This window comes from Camelina sativa, unplaced genomic scaffold (assembly GCF_000633955.1).
Source record: "Camelina sativa cultivar DH55 unplaced genomic scaffold, Cs unpScaffold00535, whole genome shotgun sequence".
Taxonomy (NCBI): Eukaryota; Viridiplantae; Streptophyta; class Magnoliopsida; order Brassicales; family Brassicaceae; genus Camelina; species Camelina sativa.
In genome coordinates this window covers 1-20,278 of record NW_010921722.1, presented here as the reverse complement: position 1 = coordinate 20,278, position 20,278 = coordinate 1, and the positions used below count along the sequence as shown (strand labels likewise).

General features: G+C 35.4%; 3 protein-coding genes across 4 annotated transcripts in view; 1 reads left to right on the top strand and 2 right to left on the bottom strand.

The window, feature by feature from the left end:
• The window catches only part of LOC104773414 (NAD kinase 2, chloroplastic), a 4,369-nt gene extending 3,860 nt beyond the window's left edge, over positions 1 to 509 (top strand). Inside the window, exon 8 of one of the 2 annotated variants that reach the window (XM_010498018.2) lies at positions 105 to 509. In XM_010498018.2, coding sequence (XP_010496320.1) covers positions 105 to 308 — 204 coding nt within the window. In that variant the 3' untranslated portion in view covers positions 309 to 509. Of the gene's footprint in view, positions 58 to 104 lie in introns of those variants that run through there. The other variant, XM_019242661.1, reaches the window with a different exon arrangement.
• Positions 510 to 8,138: 7,629 nt separating this feature from the next.
• Positions 8,139 to 16,531, bottom strand: LOC104773413 (protein translocase subunit SECA2, chloroplastic). Its single transcript, XM_010498017.2, has 32 exons — positions 16,207 to 16,531; positions 15,850 to 15,984; positions 15,690 to 15,759; positions 15,501 to 15,565; positions 15,275 to 15,395; positions 14,992 to 15,083; positions 14,835 to 14,900; positions 14,673 to 14,737; positions 14,521 to 14,608; positions 14,279 to 14,344; positions 14,058 to 14,173; positions 13,493 to 13,583; positions 13,263 to 13,346; positions 13,088 to 13,180; positions 12,879 to 12,974; positions 12,687 to 12,772; positions 12,303 to 12,381; positions 12,097 to 12,210; positions 11,841 to 11,936; positions 11,645 to 11,708; positions 11,256 to 11,545; positions 10,809 to 10,864; positions 10,521 to 10,638; positions 10,337 to 10,417; positions 9,999 to 10,078; positions 9,837 to 9,891; positions 9,635 to 9,704; positions 9,343 to 9,532; positions 9,119 to 9,242; positions 8,964 to 9,038; positions 8,691 to 8,877; positions 8,139 to 8,446 (listed from the first exon to the last, which is right to left on the bottom strand). Exons 1-31 carry the CDS (start codon positions 16,387 to 16,389, stop codon positions 8,713 to 8,715), a joined length of 3,174 nt encoding a protein of 1,057 aa, XP_010496319.1. The 5' UTR covers positions 16,390 to 16,531; the 3' UTR covers positions 8,139 to 8,446; positions 8,691 to 8,712.
• Positions 16,532 to 16,717: 186 nt separating this feature from the next.
• LOC104773412 lies at positions 16,718 to 20,011 on the bottom strand. The gene is made up of 7 exons (XM_010498016.1): positions 18,358 to 20,011; positions 18,182 to 18,237; positions 17,772 to 18,044; positions 17,455 to 17,691; positions 17,235 to 17,354; positions 16,964 to 17,092; positions 16,718 to 16,867 (listed from the first exon to the last, which is right to left on the bottom strand). Exons 1-7 carry the CDS (start codon positions 19,961 to 19,963, stop codon positions 16,847 to 16,849), a joined length of 2,442 nt encoding a protein of 813 aa, XP_010496318.1. The 5' UTR covers positions 19,964 to 20,011; the 3' UTR covers positions 16,718 to 16,846.
• Positions 20,012 to 20,278: the final 267 nt, after the last annotated feature.

Below are 20,278 nucleotides of genomic sequence, written 5' to 3'. Positions count from 1 at the left end.
AGCTACACTCTTTTCCTGTTAAGTAGTAAAACCACCCAAGAAGAGACGACATGTGTGTGTTTAGCTGTTTGAAATGCTGAGAAAATCTCTCTAAACGAAAACAGATTCCAGATGATGCTCGAAGCAATGCATGGGTTTCGTTTGATGGAAAAAGAAGACAACAACTTTCAAGGGGAGATTCGGTGAGAATATACATGAGCCAACATCCACTCCCAACTGTCAACAAATCTGATCAAACCGGTGATTGGTTTAGAAGCTTAATTCGTTGCTTAAACTGGAATGAGCGTCTTGATCAAAAGGCTCTTTGATGATATTGATTCGTTCACCAAGCCATCAAAACATACATAAACATAAGGGTAAGAAGGTCTGTTTGTATTCAGCCCTCTCCCTCTTTACTGTACAGAATAATTGAATACAATATTCCCAAGGGAAACCATTATAATGTTCACCTCTTCCTCGGTCAATTTTTTTCCCTCAAATAATAAAATGATTACAGTGTGTATACTTTATAGACAGTATATTAGATATTGCCCTCATTCATCTTTGCTAGACAGTGTTCAACCGCTCAACTCTCCAGCACTTTTGAAATTAAAGGGAGAGGTCAGATGTTCACCAGCGAAATTGCTTCAAAGTTCATGAAGCTTGCCAAAAAAAACTTCATGAACTATCGATACTGCAAATACTCTGTTTCTCATCCACCATAGCTACAACCTTACTAGATTATAGAAAGTTGTTACATGATCCATGTTTACTCCGACAGAAAGTGAAGAAAAGAGCTTCGATGTGATTACTAATTAGTCTGAGAATACAGACAGCAAAAGCAGAATTTCTATTCATATTTTTCTGAAACCCTTGAATCTTACGACTCTGTCTCAGTCTTCTACCAATGCTGTTGTTTGGGTTTGGTTCAACATCCAATTTTCTTTTTTTAAATAATAACAAATAATATAGGAAGGAGGAAGGGAGGAGCTTATCACTATTTATTTCTATTTTCTCAGCCAATCACAACATGTTATTCGATCCCAATCGCACAAAACGCGAGTAGCAGTTTCTGTATATGACTCAACGCACATGTTTCTATTTTTAGCAACGCGTGATTTTTTTCTGTTTTATTTTTCTTCTCTTTTTTTTCTCTCTCTCGAAACTGCCAACGTGTTTATTTATTCTAATGTAAACAACAGATCCACTTCAATAAAATTTAGTTTAACAGAAAAAATATCTTAAGCATTGAATTTATTTCTTAATGACTAATCAGTTTCTACAATGAAATGAAATTTTCATCTTCTTTTTCTCTGCTTTCTCTTATGTATTCAAGAAGAACAGCAGAGGTCACCAGTCACCAATCAATATTCTTTCTTTGATTTTGTGTTTAAGAGCTTACACTTATGTAAACATTTCTTTTGGAACATTTTCTTACTATGCTGGCATTTTTCAGTTTTTGTATGTCTTTATGACTCAACACACCTGACACCTGTTTCTATTTTTAGCAACGCGTGATTTTTTCTGTTTCATTTTTCTTCTCTTTTTTTTTTCTCTCTCTCTCGAAACCGCCAACGTGTTTATTTATTCCCATGTAAACAACAGATCCGGTTCAATAAAATTTAGGTTTACGGAGAAAATGTCTTAAGCATTGAATTTATTTCTTGATGATTAATCAGTTTCTACAATGAAATGGATTTTTCATCTTCTTCTTCTCTGCTTTCTGTTGTGTATTCAAGAAGAACAACAGAGGTCACCAGTCACTAATCAATATTTTTTCTTTGATTTTGTGTTTAAGAATTTACGCTTATGTAAACATTTCTTTTGGAACTTTTTCTTACTATGCTAGCGTTTTTCAGTTTCTGTATGCCTTTATGACTCAATGCACCTGTTTCTATTTTTAGCAACGCGTGATTTACTCTGTTTCATTTTTCTTCTCCTTTTTTTCTCTCTCTCGAAACCGCCAACGTGTTTATTTATTCCAATGTAAACAATAGATCCGGTTCAATAAAATTTAGTTTAACGGAGAAAATGTCTTAAGCATTGAATTTATTTCCTGATGATTGATCAGTTTCTACAATGAAATGGATTTTTCATTTTCTTCTTCTCTACTTTCTGTTGTGTATTCAAGAAGAACAACATATCTCACCAGTCACTAATCAATATTCTTTCTTTGATTTTGTGTTTAAGAGCTTGCGCTTATGTAAACATTTCTTTTGGAACTTTTTCTTACTGTGCTGAAGTTTTTCAGTTTCTGTATGCCTTTATGACTCAACACACATGTTTCTATTTTTAGCAACGCGTGATTTTTTCTATTTCATTTTTCTTCTCCTTTTTTTTCTCTCTCTCGAAACCGCCAACGTGTTTATTTATTCCAATGTAAACAACAGATCTGGTTCAATAAAATTTAGTTTAACAGATAAAATGTCTTAAGCATTGAATTTATTTCCTGATGACTAATCAGTTTCTACAACGAAATCGATTTTTCATCTTCTTTTTCTCTGCTTTCTGTTGTGTATTCAAGAAGAACAGCATAGGTCATCAGTCACTAATCAATATTCTTTCTTTGATTTTGTGTTTAAGAGCTTGCGCTTATTGTAAACATTTCTTTTTGAACTTTTTCTAACTATGCTGGCGTTTTTCAATTTCTATATGCCTTTATGACTCAATGCAACTGTTTCTATTTTTAGCAACACGTGATTTTCTCTGCTTCAGTTTTCTTCTCTTTTTTTTTCTCTCTCTCGAAACCGCCAACGTGTTTATTTATTCCAATGTAAACAACAGATCCGGTTCAATAAAATTTAGGTTTACGGAGAAAATGTCTTAAGCATTGAATTTAATTCCTAATGATTAATCAGTTTCTACAATGAAATGGATTTTTCATCTTCTTCTTCTCTGCTTTCTGTTATGTATTCAAGAAGAACAGCAGAGGTCACCAGTCACCAATCAATATTCTTTCTTTGATTTTGTGTTTAAGAGCTTACGCTTATGTAAACAATTCTTTTGTAAGTTTTTCTTACTATGCTGGCGTTTTTCAGTTTTTGTATGCCTTTATGACTCAACACACCTGTTTCTATTTATAGCAACGCGTGATTTTTTCTGTTTCATTTTTCTTCTCCTTTTTTTCTCTCTCTCAAAACCGCCAACGTTTTATTTATTCCCATGTAAACAAGAGATGCCTTTCAATAAAATTTAGGTTTACGGAGAAAATGTCTTAAGCAATGAATTTGTTTCCTGAAGATTAATCAGTTTCTACAATGAAATGGATTTTTCATCTTCTTTTTCTCTGCTTTCTGTTGATTCAAGAAGAACAACATAGGTCACCAGTCACTAATCAATATTCTTTCTTTGATTTTGTGTTTAAGAGCTTGCGTTTATGCAAACATTTCTTTTGGAACTTTTTCTAACTATGCTGGCATTTTTCAGTTTCTGTATGCCATCATGACTCAATGCACCTGTTTCTATTTTTAGTAACGCGTGATTTTTTCTGTTTCATTTTTCTTCTCCTTTTTTTTTCTCTCTCGAAACCGCCAACGTGTTTATTTATTCCAATGTAAACAATATATCCGGTTCAATAAAATTTAGTTTAAAAGAGAAAATGTCTTAAGCATTGAATTTATTTTCTCATGATTGATCAGTTTCTACAATGAAATGGATTTTTCATCTTCTTCTTCTCTGCTTTCTGTTGTGTATTCAAGAAGAACAGCAGAGGTCACCAGTCACTAATCAAACTTCTTTCTTTGCTTTTATGTTTAAGAGCTTACGATTATGTAAACATTTCTTTTGGAACTTTTTCTTACTATGCTTGGATTTTTCAGTTTATGTATGCCTTTATGACTCAATGCACCTGTTTCTATTTTTAGCAATGCGTGATTTTCTATGTTTCATTTTTCTTCTCCTTTTTTTTCTCTCTCTGAAACCCGCCAACATGTTTATTTATTCCAATGTAAACAACATATCCGGTTCAATAAAATTTAGGTTTACGGAGAAAATGTCTTAAGCAATGAATTTATTTCCTAATGATTAATCAGTTTCTACAATGAAATGGATTTTTCATCTTTTTCTTCTCTGCTTTCTGTTATGTATTCAAGAAGAATAGCAGAGGTCACCAGTCACTAATCAATATTCTTTCTTTGATTTTGTGTTTAAGAACTTACGCTTATGTAAACATTTCTTTTGGAACTTTTTCTTACTATGCTGGCGTTTTTTAGTTTTTGTATGCCTTTATGACTCAACACACTTGTTTCTATTTTTAGCAACGCGTGATTTTTTCTGTTTCATTTTTCTTCTCCTTTTTTTTCTCTCTCTCTCTCAAAACCGCCAACGTGTTTATTTATTCCCATGTAAACAACAGATCCGGTTCAATAAAATTTAGGTTTTCGGAGAAAATGTCTTAAGCATTGAATTTAATTCCTAATGATTAATCAGTTTCTACAATGAAATGGATTTTTCATCTTCTTCTTCTTTGCTTTCTGTTGTGTATTCAAGAAGAACAACAGAGGTCACCAGTCACTAATCAATATTCTTTCTTTGATTTTGTGTTTAAGAGCTTACACTTATGTAAACATTTCTTTTGGAACTTTTTCTTACTATGCTAGCGTTTTTAAGTTTCTGTATGCCTTTATGACTCAATGCACCTGTTTCTATTTTTAGCAACGCGTGATTTTCTCTGTTTCATTTTTCTTCTCCTTTTTTTTTCTCTCTCTCGAAACCGCCAACGTGTTTATTTATTCCCATGTAACTAATCAATATTCTTTCTTTGATTTTGTGTTTAAGAGCTAACACTTATGTAAACATTTCTTTTGGAACTTTTTCTTACTCTGCTGGCGTTTTTCAGTTTCTGTATGCCTTTATGATCAGTTTCTACAATGAAATGGATTTTTCATCTTTTTCTTCTCTGCTTTCTGTTATGTATTCAAGAAGAACAGCAGAGGTCACCAGTCACCAATTAATATTCTTTCTTTGATTTTGTGTTTAAGAGCTAACACTTATGTAAACATTTCTTTTGGAACTTTTTCTTACTCTGCTGGCGTTTTTCAGTTTCTGTATGCCTTTATGACTCAATGCACCTGTTTCTATTTTTAGCAACGCGTGATTTTCTCTGTTTCATTCTTCTTCTCCTTTTTTTTTCTCTCTCTCGAACCCGCCAACGTGTTTATTTATTCCCATGTAAACAACATACCTGGTTCAATAAAATTTAGGTTTATGGAGAAAATGTCTAGTTTCTACAATGAAATGGATTTTTCATCTTTTTCTTCTCTGCTTTCTGTTATGTATTCAAGAAGAACAGCAGAGGTCACCAGTCACCAATTAATATTCTTTCTTTGATTTTGTGTTTAAGAGCTAACACTTATGTAAACATTTATTTTGGAACTTTTTCTTACTCTGCTGGCGTTTTTCAGTTTCTGTATGCCTTTATGACTCAATGCACATGTTTCTATTTTTAGCAACGCATGATTTGTTCAGTTTCATTTTTCTTCTCCTTTTTTTTTCTCTCTCTCGAAACCGCCAAAGTGTTTATTTATTCCTATGTAAACAACAGATCCGGTTCAATAAAATTTAGGTTTACGGAGAAAATGTCTTAAGTATTGAATTTATTTTCTGATGATTAATAAGTTTCTACAATGAGATGAATTTTTCATCTTCTTCTTCTCTATTTTATGTTATGTATTCAAGAAGAACAGCAGAGGTCACAAGTCACCAATCAATATTATTTCTTTGATTTTGTGTTTAAGAGCTTACGCTTATGTAAACTTTTCTTTTGGAACTTTTTTTACTATGCTGGCGTTTTTCAATTTCTATATGCCTTTATGACTCAATGCACCTGTTTCTATTTTTAGTAACGCGTGATTTTCTCTGTTTCATTTTTCTTCTCCTTTTTTTTCTCTCTCTCGAAACCGCCAACGTGTTTATTTATTCCCATGTAAACAACATATCCGGTTCGATAAAATTTAGGTTTACGGAGAAAATGTCTTAAGCATTGAATTTATTTCTTGATGATTAATCAGTTTCTACAATGAAATGGATTTTTCATCTTCTTCTTCTCTGCTTTCTGTTATGTATTCCAGAAGACCTAAAGAGGTCACCAGTCACCAATTAATATTCTTTCTTTGATTTTGTGTTTAAGAGCTTACGCTTATGTAAACATTTATTTTGGAACTTTTTCTTACTCTGCTGGCATTTTTCAGTTTCTGTATGCCTTTATGACTCAATGCACATGTTTCTATTTTTAGCAACGCGTGATTTTTTCAGTTTCATTTTTCTTCTCCTTTTTTTTTCTCTCTCTCGAAACCGCCAAAGTGTTTATTTATTCCAATGTAAACAACAGATCCGGTTCAATAAAATTTAGGTTTACGGAGAAAATGTCTTAAGTATTGAATTTATTTTCTGATGATTAATCAGTTTCTACAATGAGATGAATTTTTCATCTTCTTCTTCTCTGTTTTCTGTTATGTATTCAAGAAGAACAGCAGAGGTCACCAGTCACCAATCAATATTATTTCTTTGATTTTGTGTTTAAGAGCTTACGCTTATGTAAACTTTTCTTTTGGAACTTTTTTTACTATGCTGGCGTTTTTCAGTTTCTATATGCCTTTATGACTCAATGCACCTGTTTCTATTTTTAGCAACGCGTGATTTTCTCTGTTTCATTTTTCTTGTCTTTTTTTTTTTCTCTCTCTCGAAACCGCCAACGTGTTTATTTATTCCAATGTAAACAACAGATCTGGTTCAATAAAATTTAGGTTTACGGAGAAAATGTCTTAAGCATTGAATTTATTTCATAATGATTAATCATTTTCTACAATGAAATGGATTTTTCATCTTTTTCTTCTCTGCTTTCTGTTATGTATTCAAGAAGAAGAGTAGAGGTCACCAGTCACTAATCAATATTCTTTCTTTGATTTTGTGTTTAAGAGCTTACGCTTATGTAAACATTTCTTTTGGAACTTTTTCATACTATGCTGGCGTTTTTCAGTTTTTTATGCCTTTATGACTCAACACACCTGTTTCTATTTTTAGCAACGCGTGATTTTTTCTGTTTCATTTTTCTTCTCCTTTTTTTTCTTTCTCTCGAAACCGCCAGCATTTTTATTTATTCCCATTGAAACAACAGATCCAGTTCAATAAAATTTAGGTTTACGGATAAAATTTCTTAAGCATTGAATTTATTTCTTGATGATTAATCAGTTTCTACAATGAAAAGGATTTTTCATCTTCTTCTTCTCTGCTTTTTGTTGTGTATTCAAGAAGAACAGCAGAGGTCACCAGTCACTAATGAATATTCTTTCTTTGATTTTGTGTTTAAGAGCGTATGCTTATGTAAACATTTATTTTGGAACTTTTTCTTACTATGCTGGCGTTTTTCAGTTTCTGTATGCCTTTATGACTCAATGCACTTGTTTCTATTTTTAGCAACGCGTGATTTTTTCTGTTTCATTTTTCTTCTCCTTTTTTTTTTCTTTCTCTCGAAATTGCCAACGTGTTTATTTATTCCAATGTAAACAACAGATCCGGTTCAATAAAATTTAGGGTTACAGAGAAAATGTCTTAAGCATTGAATTTATTTCCTGATGATTAATCAGTTTCTACAATGAAATGGATTTTTCATCTTCTTCTTCTCTGCTTTCTGTTTCAAGAACTAAAGAGGTCACCAGTCACCAGTCACCAATTAATATTTTTTCTTTGATTTTGTGTTTAAGAGCTTACGCTTATGTAAACATTTATTTTGGAACCTTTTCTTATTATGCTGGTGTTTTTCAGTTTCTATATGCCTTTATGACTCAATGCACATGTTTCTATTTTTAGCAACGCGTGATTTTTTCTGTTTCATTTTTTTTCTCCTATTTTTTTCTCTCTCTCGAAACCGCCAAAGTGTTTATTTATTCCAATGTAAACAGATCCGGTTCAATAAAATTTAGGTTTATGGAGAAAATGTCTTAAGTATTGAATTTATTTCCTTATGATTAATCACTTTCTACAATGAAATGGATTTTTCATCTTCTTCTTCTCTGCTTTCTGTTATATATTCAAGAAGAACAGCAGAGGTCACCAGTCACCAATCAAAATATTATTTCTTTGATTTTGTGTTTAAGAGCATACGCTTATGTAAACTTTTCTTTTGGAACTTTTTCTTACTATGCTGGCGTTTTCGCCCAACGTTTCAACAAGCAATCAATAATATTATACGCATCATGTTCTGATTTCGCAAATAAATACTTCTTTGTGATAATCACATTTACATCATAATCATCGACAATAAACAGTGAATCAGTGATATTGTACATTCATTTCCCCCTCATAAAGAAAACGTTGAGTGTGTATTTCAAAACCCGGTACGCCACTCCATAACCATTAGGTTCGGTGTTCAGCTTCGTTTTCCAAACTTTGGTCTAGTTATACCAAAATATCACCCAGACCGAACTGGTCCGTGTATTTACCAATGTGAAATTTCGTCTGGTTAAAATACCTGCCAGAGATTAGAGATCTCATTAGCATAGACAGCAAAATGCAGAAATTGTGAAGACATCAGTGTCATCTGGAACATGAGGACTGTAAGACACTGATAGATTGATCATTGTTTTAAACGTCCACATCAGATTAACTTTCAATTTAAAAGCATGATGTAATCAAACTTGAGCATTAATGGGCACATTGCCTAGTTTTTTAGCATTCAATTGTATATAAGTAGTAGAGAATGTAAAGTGTGGTACCTCAGCTTGAAACAATCGAGTCTTAAGATATGAATAGTTCTTGGGAATCCATCGGTGATGACCAGTACTGCAAGATTGATTCTATGGTTAGCCTTCTGGTTGCACTTAGCATTGAGATGAAAAACCGACATCCATCAATCTTATATTCTTCGAGAGGGTTTCTATGCGCAAAACTTCTGACATTCACCTGTTGAGATTTAACATGAGAATCAGACAGATAGAGAGCGGGAAAAAGCTAACAAAAAAAAAACAGATAAGGATCACTGTCCTTACCGCTGAGCTTAGTTTATTCATGTTCACAAGATGGTCTCTCCAATAACAATCCAATGTCTTCAAAAGAACTGCTCTCTATGTCCCAAAAAGAAAATCGATCAGACATGGTAATGTCAATCATGTGAATACACGTAGAGACATAAATAATCACGTACCTCTATTTCTTTTATGTATCCATCATCAAAGCCAGAATCTTGAACAACAGTCAAGTATGAAGCAATCAGATAATCACCGAGGAACTTCCGCAGAAGATTAATTGATGTCCGGTACCTCCCACTCCTACAGACGATATCCTTAAAGAGTTAAACTCAAAGTCTTTCTCAAGATACACACAGGTCGACACAATCTATACAAAGACTTTATTAACTTTAGTACTCACCCCGTCAAATCATCGGAGCAGATATCGAGCCAACGTCGCAGTGAAGAATTCTTTCTGCGAATTCCCCTGAAAACGTTTGGAGGTTTTGGCAAGTGCGGAAGGTAAAAATCTTCCATATCTATTGAACTTGTCTCATGCAGGTTTTCAAGGGACTGTAACATGGTTACTTCTGTGACTCCAGAAAATGACTCTGATAGAGCTTATTGTTAGATCTCATGAGAGAGAGTGGAATTTTTTCTCAAGAAGCAAGATATTATTCTGCAGTAGATGGAAAACAAAGAATAAAGCTTACCATCCAGTAGGTTCCCTGTGATAGCTATAAACTCTTTCAATAACTTGGCCAAGCTCCAGTATCTTGGATGCTACCACAAGAGATCATATATTAAGAAATAATTAAACATTGCAGCAAAAATTAACAAGATATTTTTTCTAGAGAAAAATGCGTTTGATGACCCTTATTTGGCAAATTTTTACTGGACAAGAGATTTATTTACCTTCTGTGGATTAGAATTTCCAACGACGATTTCATCTACAACAGCTTGCATATATCTGCAAAATAATAATAATGTAGTTAAGTCAGTGAGATCTCAAACTCAAGAGTCAGTGGTTGAAAAACTATGCACATGAAACACAGGTAACTGCAACGTAGTGCTTACTGGAATAGATGCTGGGAGCAACTTTCGTTTTCTCCGGTCAAAAGTAGTTGCCTTAAATCATAGACATGCTTCCTTTGAACCTAAAGAAGAAAAGAAAATGTTTGTTTAGATACAGAATATACCATACATATGGTATGAACTACAACTAATTCAAACTTAAATTGGTCAACCGATAACCGTTCAAATAGTATAACTGGCAGTAAAAGATGAAAAAAGTGTGCAACAAAGTAAAGAGAAAACAGCTGTAGTCTTTCAAGCTTATAATCATGGTACTAGAGATATATATTTCCATATGGTTAAGATGCAAATCCAGTAAAAATAATTGGCAAAGCTGGTACCTCTAACACTTCATCAAACTCGACCAGGCTTTTTCTTATACCAAAGAAGTATTTCTCTGCATTGATCTGGAGAGCTAGAAGCTACAATGTCGAATGAGATGAGCCAGATTAGCAGAAATAGACAATATTTGTATGAAAAACCAATGAAGGAACCAGAAAGAAAATAGAACAATGAACTCCTTACTTGTTTTACTATTGTGTCACCTTCAATTGGTAAATCTTCATCGTTTGTGATCTTTGATATAAGTCTCACAGCCCACTCAGTATCAAAATTAAACTTCTGAAACATCTCATCTTGCAAGCTGTAAGCAAATTAACAGTAATATGAAGCATGTTGCATAACAAAGACTGGTATGATTCCCAAAAAAAATCAGATTGATGCAAATTTTATATTATCAAAGCAGTGAAGTCTTTTACGTGTAACTTAGCTAATACAGAGAGTTTAGTTCCGGAGAATAATCGATCTGATTACCTTACCATAAACCGCGTGGATCCTGGATCTCCTTGCCTTCCAGCTCGGCCCCGAAGCTATAAAAGATAATATGGAAGCAGAAACTTGGAAGATTATACATTTAGTCATTTGAATTCATCAAAGACGGCAAATGACATGTCGTGTTGACTGCAAGGTCTCTACCATCTTCACAATAAAATGATACTATTGTATTCATAATTCGAGAAAACAAATTATCGCATTTCACTCGTAAAAAGAACAAAGATTATGTAATTCTTTGTTCATCATACTACCATTCTAGATAGTCGTCCAGGAAACATATTTTTAAAGGTTCGCAAGTCAAAACAATATACTGGAGATGACAGGTTGGGGGAAGGGTTTGCTCTAGTACTTAAAACTAATAATAAGATTAACACATTTGTTTCAAACAAGTAGCATCCAGGCAGATCAGCAAAACTAATAGCTTACCTGGTTATCAATCCTCCGAGACTCATGCAAAGATGTCCCAATCACATGAAGGCCTCCAAGCCTCTTCACTTCAGACCCTTCATGCAGGCAATGGGCCTCACAGTCCTTTAAGACAGACAGATAAGCCAGAGCAATAGCAGGGCCTAATGGGTACATTTCTGACTGCTCGTTGACAAGATTCTGCAGTTGCAGAGGATCCATGGTCTGGCTTTTCTCCAAAGATTCTGTGATCGCGGACTTTGCCTTTTTCCTTGTCCAGCTTTTACTTTCACTTTTGCCAACATATTTTGCTGAGTCAATTGATTCCAAATGAAGAAACTAAACATCAAACATAATCCAAAGACTATGCGCACAAATTCCTAAAATAAGTGTTGGATATAGAGGCAAACCCATAAGTGAAGCTCTAGCTAGCAAAGCTAATGATGATGGTCCCACTTTTATTTTTGACAATACCTGATATGATTTTACAGGACAGTTCAGTTATTCTACAATGGGATAGTAGAATAGGGTAAATGATCTTTCGACCTTTATTCTTATGAATACCTATGTAATGAGATCATAATATGAATACTTTAGCACGTATACCTTCTGTGATAACTCATTATCGTCAATATCATCAGCCACAGTTTCACTCGTTAGATATGAAAGGATGCTATCTTCTATAATTTCCCTTGCAAGCATCTGATTAAACCCACAAACAAAGCAGGTGACTTTTGAGCAGGAAATCAATGTACAGATCACAAAAAAGATAAAAATAATACACAGCTAGATGCTCTAAGAAGACAATCAACTGCAGGTTAGACGAACATCTGGTAAAAGATAAAGACGTTAGCCAATATACCTTCGGATTTCCTCCCAGAATAATGTCAGTACCCCTACCAGCCATATTTGTAGAAATGGTGATGGCATATTTTCTTCCTGCTTGGGCTATAAAATCAGCTTCCCTGGCAGCATACTGAATGAAGGAACAAACATAATATCAGAACTAGCTGGCATCATTTGAGCGATGCCGCTTTTGCTATGCAGAGGGACAATTTTCGGATTCACCTTGGGTCGGGCATTCAGGACATTGTGAGGAATTCCCCATTCTTTCAGCAGTTCTGATAAGTATTCAGAATTCTCTACACTGCAGGATGACGCTAACTTGTTAATAATGGAAAAGTAATGTATTTTAAAATATATCTTCTTATGTAGTCCTCCTTGGTTCATTATTAGATCTGCCAACATAAACCACACTCGATAAAGAAATTCAACATATACATATGTCAGTGTTTTAAGTATCTCCAAGAAAAGAGGGCCTGAATCTTTCTTCTGTATGTTCTTTTTTTTTTTGACATCAGGACATTGCGATATATTCTGAAATCCTGAATAAATATGCCTAAGTCTATGTGTGCAAGAGATTCTAAAGTGGTTTTAGTCGCATGGAGATACCTTGTTGTTCCTACTAAAACAGGTCGACCTTGCCCAAACATGTCTTCAACTTCTCGACGAACATATTCCCATTTACCCCGAGCAGTCTAGCATGCACCATACCAGAGGGTTGAATGAGAAGGCACACTTTGTTTAACTTTTAGCAATGAGACGAAAAATGCAAACACAAATGTGAGTTTTAAGGATGCTTACCGCAAAAGCTTGTATTGGTAGATCGATACGAATATTTGACAAATTTGTAGGAACTTCAATAACAGGTATTTGAAACATTTTCAAAAACTCCTTTTCCTGCAAGAAGGTGAAGAAACACGTGTGTTTTAAACTGCGTTATGCAGTCAAGAACATAATATGTTCAGGAAAAAATTAAGAAGATGGGTCAAAGTGAATCCCCATGTACATACTTCTGTTTTTGCTGTCCCAGTCATCCCGGAGAGCTTTGGATAGAGTTTAAAAAGTGACTGATAGGTAATTTGAGCCACAACAATCGAATCAGCCTAAGATCAAAGAGTTACCGTCATGAATGAAAGTTTTTGAAGCATACTTTTACATTACAACTTATGAATACGGGTGACAAACCTGAATCTCTAGACCTTCTTTAGCCTCGACAGCCTGGTGAACTCCTTCAGACCATCTCCTTTTATCTTCAACTCTTCCAGTCAACTGAAGAAAATTAAAATCCTTTGTTTACTCAAATCCTCATACTTTTTTAAATAAGATATAAATGGAATTACATAACAATTACTAGCTATCTCACGCAATTTATGAAATGAAATACTGAATACAATTGAAGCCAAATCTACTTATACCTCATTGATGATTAGTGCTTTCCCATCTCTCACAATATATTGGACATCCCGCTTGTAAAATTCTTTAGCTTTTAAAGCATTCATAACAAACCTGCAATAATCAAAATTTTCAATAAACAGGGATCCAAAAAAACAGCACAGAAGCGTTGCACCAAATATGAGAAAACACTTATTTCGAAACAGGAAAAAAGACTACTATCTGTAAGAACATGATAGGATTGTGAATATGAAAACAGATCATAAACAGTTTCTTAAAATTTGAGTAAAACAGTATAAGCGGATACAATAATATCCAGGAGTAGGCTGTCTCCTAAGAAATTCATGATTATTATGTAAGAAAATGATACCCTACTATTCTTTATTCAGCCATAAGCCATTAATCAGCACCAACCAGTACAGCATTTTTACCCCATATCTTCACCAATAACTGGCCAAACATATAAACTATGACAACTAAATCTAAATAGTCACCATTCAAAAATCTTACTACTAAAAGCCAACTACCGAAGTTCTACATAACGATATAGAAGCATCAAGAATATCAGTAATAGTAACAATTAGATACCTTGCCCATGGATCATTTTCGTCCCATAAATCAACAGTCTCAAGAGCCATTTCAGCAAGAGATATACCATCTTCAGTGAGTTCCACTGAGTTTTCTTTTAGTTCAGCTTTGTAATGCTATAAACAAGAATTTCAAATATCATTTTAGAAAAATCCACTTCCTTAAATAAAAATAAAAATGCTCGCAATAAAGCAACAGAAAAAGGAAACGACAAAACTCACAATATCCTTTAAGAGAAGTTCAGCCACTTTGGCAGCAACTGGATATCGTGCGGCATTTTCGTTAGCCTGTGAAACAAGTACAACAGAAAGGACCCCATCAATCGGTGAAACTGTGTCCCAAAGTTATTGTTTTTCTTTCTCTGCTGCATCTACCATTCTTAACCACATTCAAACTATAATCCAAATGTCTGAGTCTCCGAAGAATAATAAATTTCTAAGCTTATTATAATGAACTACATTACCTCACCACTTATCAGCAAAGGGTTTCTGCCTTCATCAATGAGTACTGAGTCTACTTCATCAACTATTGCAAAGTGAAATGGTTTTGGCCTGTGCGTCACAAATTGTCACTATTAAAATCAAACTAAGGAATAAAAAGATTTAGGGGATTTACCATCTCATCACAAGTTGTTCACGGTTTGAAGTAAGGTTATCTCGTAGATAATCAAATCCAAGCTCCTGAGTTATGCAAAAGTGTTGGTAGAAAAGAGATGAGAGATGACAAAAAAAAAAGATCTAATCCAAGTAGAAGATACGATATGAATGAAATACTTACTGAGTTATTGGTGTATGTTATATCACAGCTATAATTGAATTTTCTCTCTTCAGCTTTCATTCCTCTCTAATTGTTAAATCATTTTAGAAGAAAATGCCATAAGTTTTCTACTTAAAAATCTAGAAGGTAAGAGGCAAATAGCACCCGTGTAACCTACCTGAATGAGACCAACTGAAAGTCCTAAGAAGCGGTGAACACGACCCATCCATTCAGCATCACGCTGGGCCAGGTAATCATTCACAGTAACCACTGCCAATAGAAAATCAACAATAACAGTGTTAACTAGATGCTAAGTGATATATTCTTCATAGGTATATCATTGTCGAACAATATGTAGTAAAACTGAGGCAACCAGGCCAGGCCATACATCTCACTTGCCTTATTCAAAATTTCAGCAAATGATCAAGTCGTAAAGAAGCCAGAGAGAGCAGACAACATACCATGAACGCCCTCACCAGTTAAAGCATTAAGATATGCAGCTAAGGTGGAGACTAGTGTTTTCCCTTCACCTGTCTTCATCTCTGCAATAGATCCATCATGAAGCACTCCTCCACCAATTATCTGATGCAGCAACTTAAAACATAAGTATACCCAACAACCTCTCTTCAAGATAATAGAAATACACCAGCATGAATTACAAATTTGAGAATATAGATATAGACAGACCTGCACGTCAAAATGACGCATTCCAATTGTTCTCTTTGCAGCTTCTCGGACAACAGCAAATGCCTCTATACAAGGAAAACACACACACAAAAGTGAGAAAGTAATTGCATAGCTGTATTAAAACTGTACATTGTCAATAAAAAAGTAACTATGAGTAAAAAAAATTAAGAAGTAAGATTTTGATCGAACCAGCTTGCATATCTGCTAGGGACTCCCCTCGCATTAATCTTTCTCGAAATTCTGAGGTTTTAGCTTTCAGCTTAGGAGTAAAAACAAGAAAAAGTTAAAATACATTAAAGAATCATATCTAAGAAATGAAAGCTCTCACGCAGTGAAGGCTAAGTCGAACCTGTTCATCGGAAAGGCTTTGTATCAATGGTTCAAGGAAATTGACAGATTGCACAAGACGGTAGTAGTCCCGCACAACCCAATAATTCATGCTCGTAAAATCTTGTACATTCCTCTTCATACGACCCAAATTCCCCTAAAAATAAGTCAATAAAACATGAGAAGTAACATAACCCTGAGGAAGAAAGTTCAAATCCCAAAGCGCACACATTCACAAGGAATCCCATGAGAGAAAAGAGACACCAGAAACAGCTAAAAGATACAGACGAGACAAATGATCGAACAGTTGGTGTGCGTCAAGTACTGACAAAGTTCTCGGATTACAGGAACTAAGATTGTTGACGCATATCAATCATACCATTAGGGAAGCAGAGACAACGCAGTTTCTTCGAACAAGGTGACATCTCTGAATCGGCGTGACGGAACGAGGGAACAAAACACCAGATACGGGTTTTGTCCATGGGAACTTATTACTTCGAGACAAGAGGCAAGGAGCTGGCTGGCATGTATTAGGGTTCACAAAATTCGAAACAGAACCCATAATACAAAAATTGCTTTTGTTACAGTAACTTTCTCGTTGTTCTGGTTCAAGCCTCCATGGATGAAGGAAGCTCTAGTGTCTCTCAATTCTCGTTCTGTGCCTCGCTCAAATTGTTTTTTTGCCTCTGTTACGGTGGCGCTAAATTGATTGGCCCTATTATAAAATGATATATATTTTTTTTTTATAAATAAATATTTTACTGTTAAGTCCCTGAATATTTTAGACTCTTGCAATATGTCACTCAGCTTAAGAATTAATCTTTTCTTGTATTTGATTTAATCTCAACGTACTGTATATGCAAATTGTGAATCACATATATACACAGATGGGACGAAAGGATTCATATAGACATGGCTGATTTATTTTTTAGATATACACAGCATTCTTTAGAGTAGAATCTATGGAGGAAACTAACTTATGGAAGAATGAAAACTCCACGAGAAAATTGTAGTTTTTGTTAGCATCCACAATAGTATACCTGTAATATTGAGACAAAACTTCTTCTCGTCACAATCCATGAATGCAAAACCAAAAAAGAAGAAAAAAAATACAGACAATTTGGACTAAGAATCACCTTAATGGTTTTATCTGCAAACCCTACAAAGAGCTTGCCTTCCCAATATGACAAAGATGTGATTACTGATGAACCTGGGATTGATCCAACGTGAGTACAGTCTAGTGATATCTCATCTCCTGACAATTCCTACAAACCAGTGGTTCGGAAACAGATGTTAGGAGAAAAATCCAACAACATATAATAGGAAATTATAGATTTTCTTTTTACGCTTTCGGTTAGATCTGTAGATTATTCGTCATAAGCTCGGGTCTACAAACTAGTGGACTACCTGTACATTGATGGTTTTGTCCCAACCTCCAGTGAATAGCCATTTACCATTCACGGCAATGCTGAGAATTGCACCACTCTGTATTTTTGTACACTTCATCAATGTATCATCCCTCCATATCTGATGAAAGAATCATAAGAGCCTAGGATTTAGAGACTGAGAATAAGAGTGAAATGAAGCAAATCAAGCTAAATGTTTTCTTTAAGGAAACATAAAAAACCTGTATATCTCCGTTTTGATAAGCTGCCACTAGGGTTTGATCGTCTGCAGCTAGAGACAGAATAGATCTCACAATACCTGGAGTCTCTTCCCCCAACACCGTCAACAAACTGTGGTCACTTAGACTCCACAATCGAATGGTTCCATCCCAGCTTCCGCTGTATAGTACTCCATTTAGCACAACAAGCGTTGAAACTACAGATTTATGACCACTCATAGTACAAACCAGGCTTCCATCCTGGGAAAACAATCACCTTCAAATTATAATGGAAATTTTATCAAGACAAGCTTCACAAGTGTATAGGAAAATTAACTTACTTGCAATGACCAAGCTTTGATAGTGTTATCTCCACTGCCACTATACACATACCCGTATTCTGAGTATGCCAATGCATGAATTCCAGTATATCGCCAGTCTTTTGGCTCGTACCACTTTCTTAGCGGCTGATCTTCCAGAGGGAAACTAGTGCTCCAAACAAAGATACCTCCTCCACCGTCGCCACTGACACATACTAGTTCTGCTCCGTCTATGTGCATCAAAGCCATTACTTTATCCTGATGACCTTTAAACGTATGCACATGGGAGAAGTCCTGCATATAGAATGTTTTACATGAAGATCTATATAGCTAGAATCAGAGAGCTGTTACCGAGCTAAGAAGAACACGACCAAAAATCTGTAAAGAATCTATCACTAAATATATATGTGGAATCATGATTGAATCTGTACCTTCAGAGACCATACAAGGATAGTTTTATCATATGAGGAGCTGAACAGAAACCCACCTATACAGAGAAAAGGGACATAAAGATGCGTCGTTAAAAGGAAGGTTGAGTACATTGTTATCATTTGTTCAACATATAATAATTGGTAAAAAGTTAGAAAACAGTACACCGTATGTATACCTCCAACCGCTAGAGCCGTGACAGAGTCTTGGTGTCCCCGCATGTCTTTAGATTTAACCTTTCCTTCTGAAAGTCTCCCAACAAAATCTATGTCAACCTTACCCTCCTCTGCTTCACCGCCAGTTTGTGCTCCAGGCGACGCTTCTTCCAGTTCTTTACTTTTCACATCTACCAGGTGACATAATTCACTTAGAGACAAACAGAACTCTTTTCTTTTCCCAGAAACCGTCTTATGCAATCCACTCAGAGAATTGAACCTAGGATTCATGACTAGGTCCCTGATGCATTTCCATAGATCAGTCAAAACTGGACGACCCTGAGGATCAAGACAGCAACATTGGCGAAGAACTTCAACCATAAATTTAAACTTCCCTTGGAGTTCAGATTCCAAACATAGTTTCTCCATAATACCAGTGTAAAGCACCAAGAGATCCTCGAGACCCTCTTCACATCCTTTTGCATCCACACAATGTACGCTTCCAATCAGCTCCTCGGTAAACCGTTTTCCAAGAAGAAGCTTGAGGAGAAGAAAACAAACTGGCCAAACATCAGAGCTATACGAAACCAAAGATTTTGAGCTGGCATTTTTTATCAACATCTTCTGTTCTTTCAACAATTCAAACAACACCTCTGAGCTCATAAAAATACCCTTCTGTAGTAATCCAATCAAAATCAAACCCATTTCCGAAACACCAACTGGTTTTCTCAAAGATCTAGTTTCTTCAGCGATAATCTGATACACATTCCTACCAGTTTCAATCAACTCAATCAAATCAACATAAGCATTCTCAAATTCGTCAAACTTCACACAAGAAACACTCAAACAGCCTGAGATCACCCCTTCCTTATGCAGATTAATAAGCGCCTCACATATTTGCATACCAAACATTGCTAAACGTGAAGTATCATCAGCATCTTCAGTGAGATTATCTAATTCTTCCCCAGTAAGCTTCTCACCCACTAAATACAAAACCCCATTCTTCAAATCACCCCACAAGCCAAAAACTTTAGAAACACCTCTCTGTTTAATAGATACGATCGCATCAAGCTCATATCTCTCCTCCTCTCTCATCCCCCACAGACAACTCATCATCCTCTGGACATAACTATACTTGAGGAAAGAGTCACAATCATCAAGCTCAAACGAGGCAACACGTAAAAGACTCACCTTCGACTCATCATCCTTCAGAGTTCCACATAAACACGAAGATAAAGCAAGATCAGTAACTTCACTCTCACCGTTTTCCACGGAGACGGCGTCGTGGACTAAGATCCGATCCTTCCAAGTGGCGTAAAAGTCGTCGGACCATGAACGAACGACGAATTCAACGGGATTGTTTTTACAATTCCGTCTAGGTTCAAGCTTAATCTGGGAAACAGAAGGGAACAGTCTGAGAAGATCGATGTTTTTGGGGAGAGCCGATGGTCCTTGAGGAGGTAACTTGAAGAGAACAGTACACGCTGGACATCGGATTGTGTTCGGAAACTTCTTGGGAAGATTCGTTAAGCATTCTTCGCACGCCGTGTGTCCACAGGAGAGCACGCGCGGAACTGAGGACACGCCGTCGTAAGATTGTAGACACACCGGACACTCCGGTGGCTCCATCGCCTTCGATGATTCGATTCGATGAACAACTGAGTTTATACGACGACGTTTATACACTATGACTAAAAACCCAACGTTTTAGTCCTGAGGGTATTTCTGGTAATTCACAAAAGATCTTCTACCAACACAAACACGTTTTTAATTCCGAGGCAGAGAAACAGAGTACCTGTTGGTTACTTGTCAATGAGTAAACAGAGTACCCTGTTAGTTTAGCTTTATGAAGACTAGGAAAGCGACCCGTGCGTTGCCGCACGGGGAGGTGAAATCTTAAATTGAAATTTAACACTTGTAATTCATCTTAAATTCTTTATTTTC

Coding starts and splice junctions, on each gene's coding strand:
- LOC104773413 (XM_010498017.2), bottom strand. CDS start 16,389: ATGGGTTCTGTTTCGAATTTTGTGAACCCTAATACATGCCAGCCAGCT. Junction 12,975..13,087: donor CTGGGACAGCAAAAACAGAA/GTATGTACATGG, acceptor ACCTTCTTGCAG/GAAAAGGAGTTTTTGAAAAT. Junction 10,079..10,336: donor AGTTTGATGAAGTGTTAGAG/GTACCAGCTTTG, acceptor TTTCTTCTTTAG/GTTCAAAGGAAGCATGTCTA.
- LOC104773412 (XM_010498016.1), bottom strand. CDS start 19,963: ATGGAGCCACCGGAGTGTCCGGTGTGTCTACAATCTTACGACGGCGTG. Junction 17,355..17,454: donor ATCAAAACGGAGATATACAG/GTTTTTTATGTT, acceptor TTCTTTCATCAG/ATATGGAGGGATGATACATT. Junction 16,868..16,963: donor TTGCAGATAAAACCATTAAG/GTGATTCTTAGT, acceptor TCAATATTACAG/GTATACTATTGTGGATGCTA.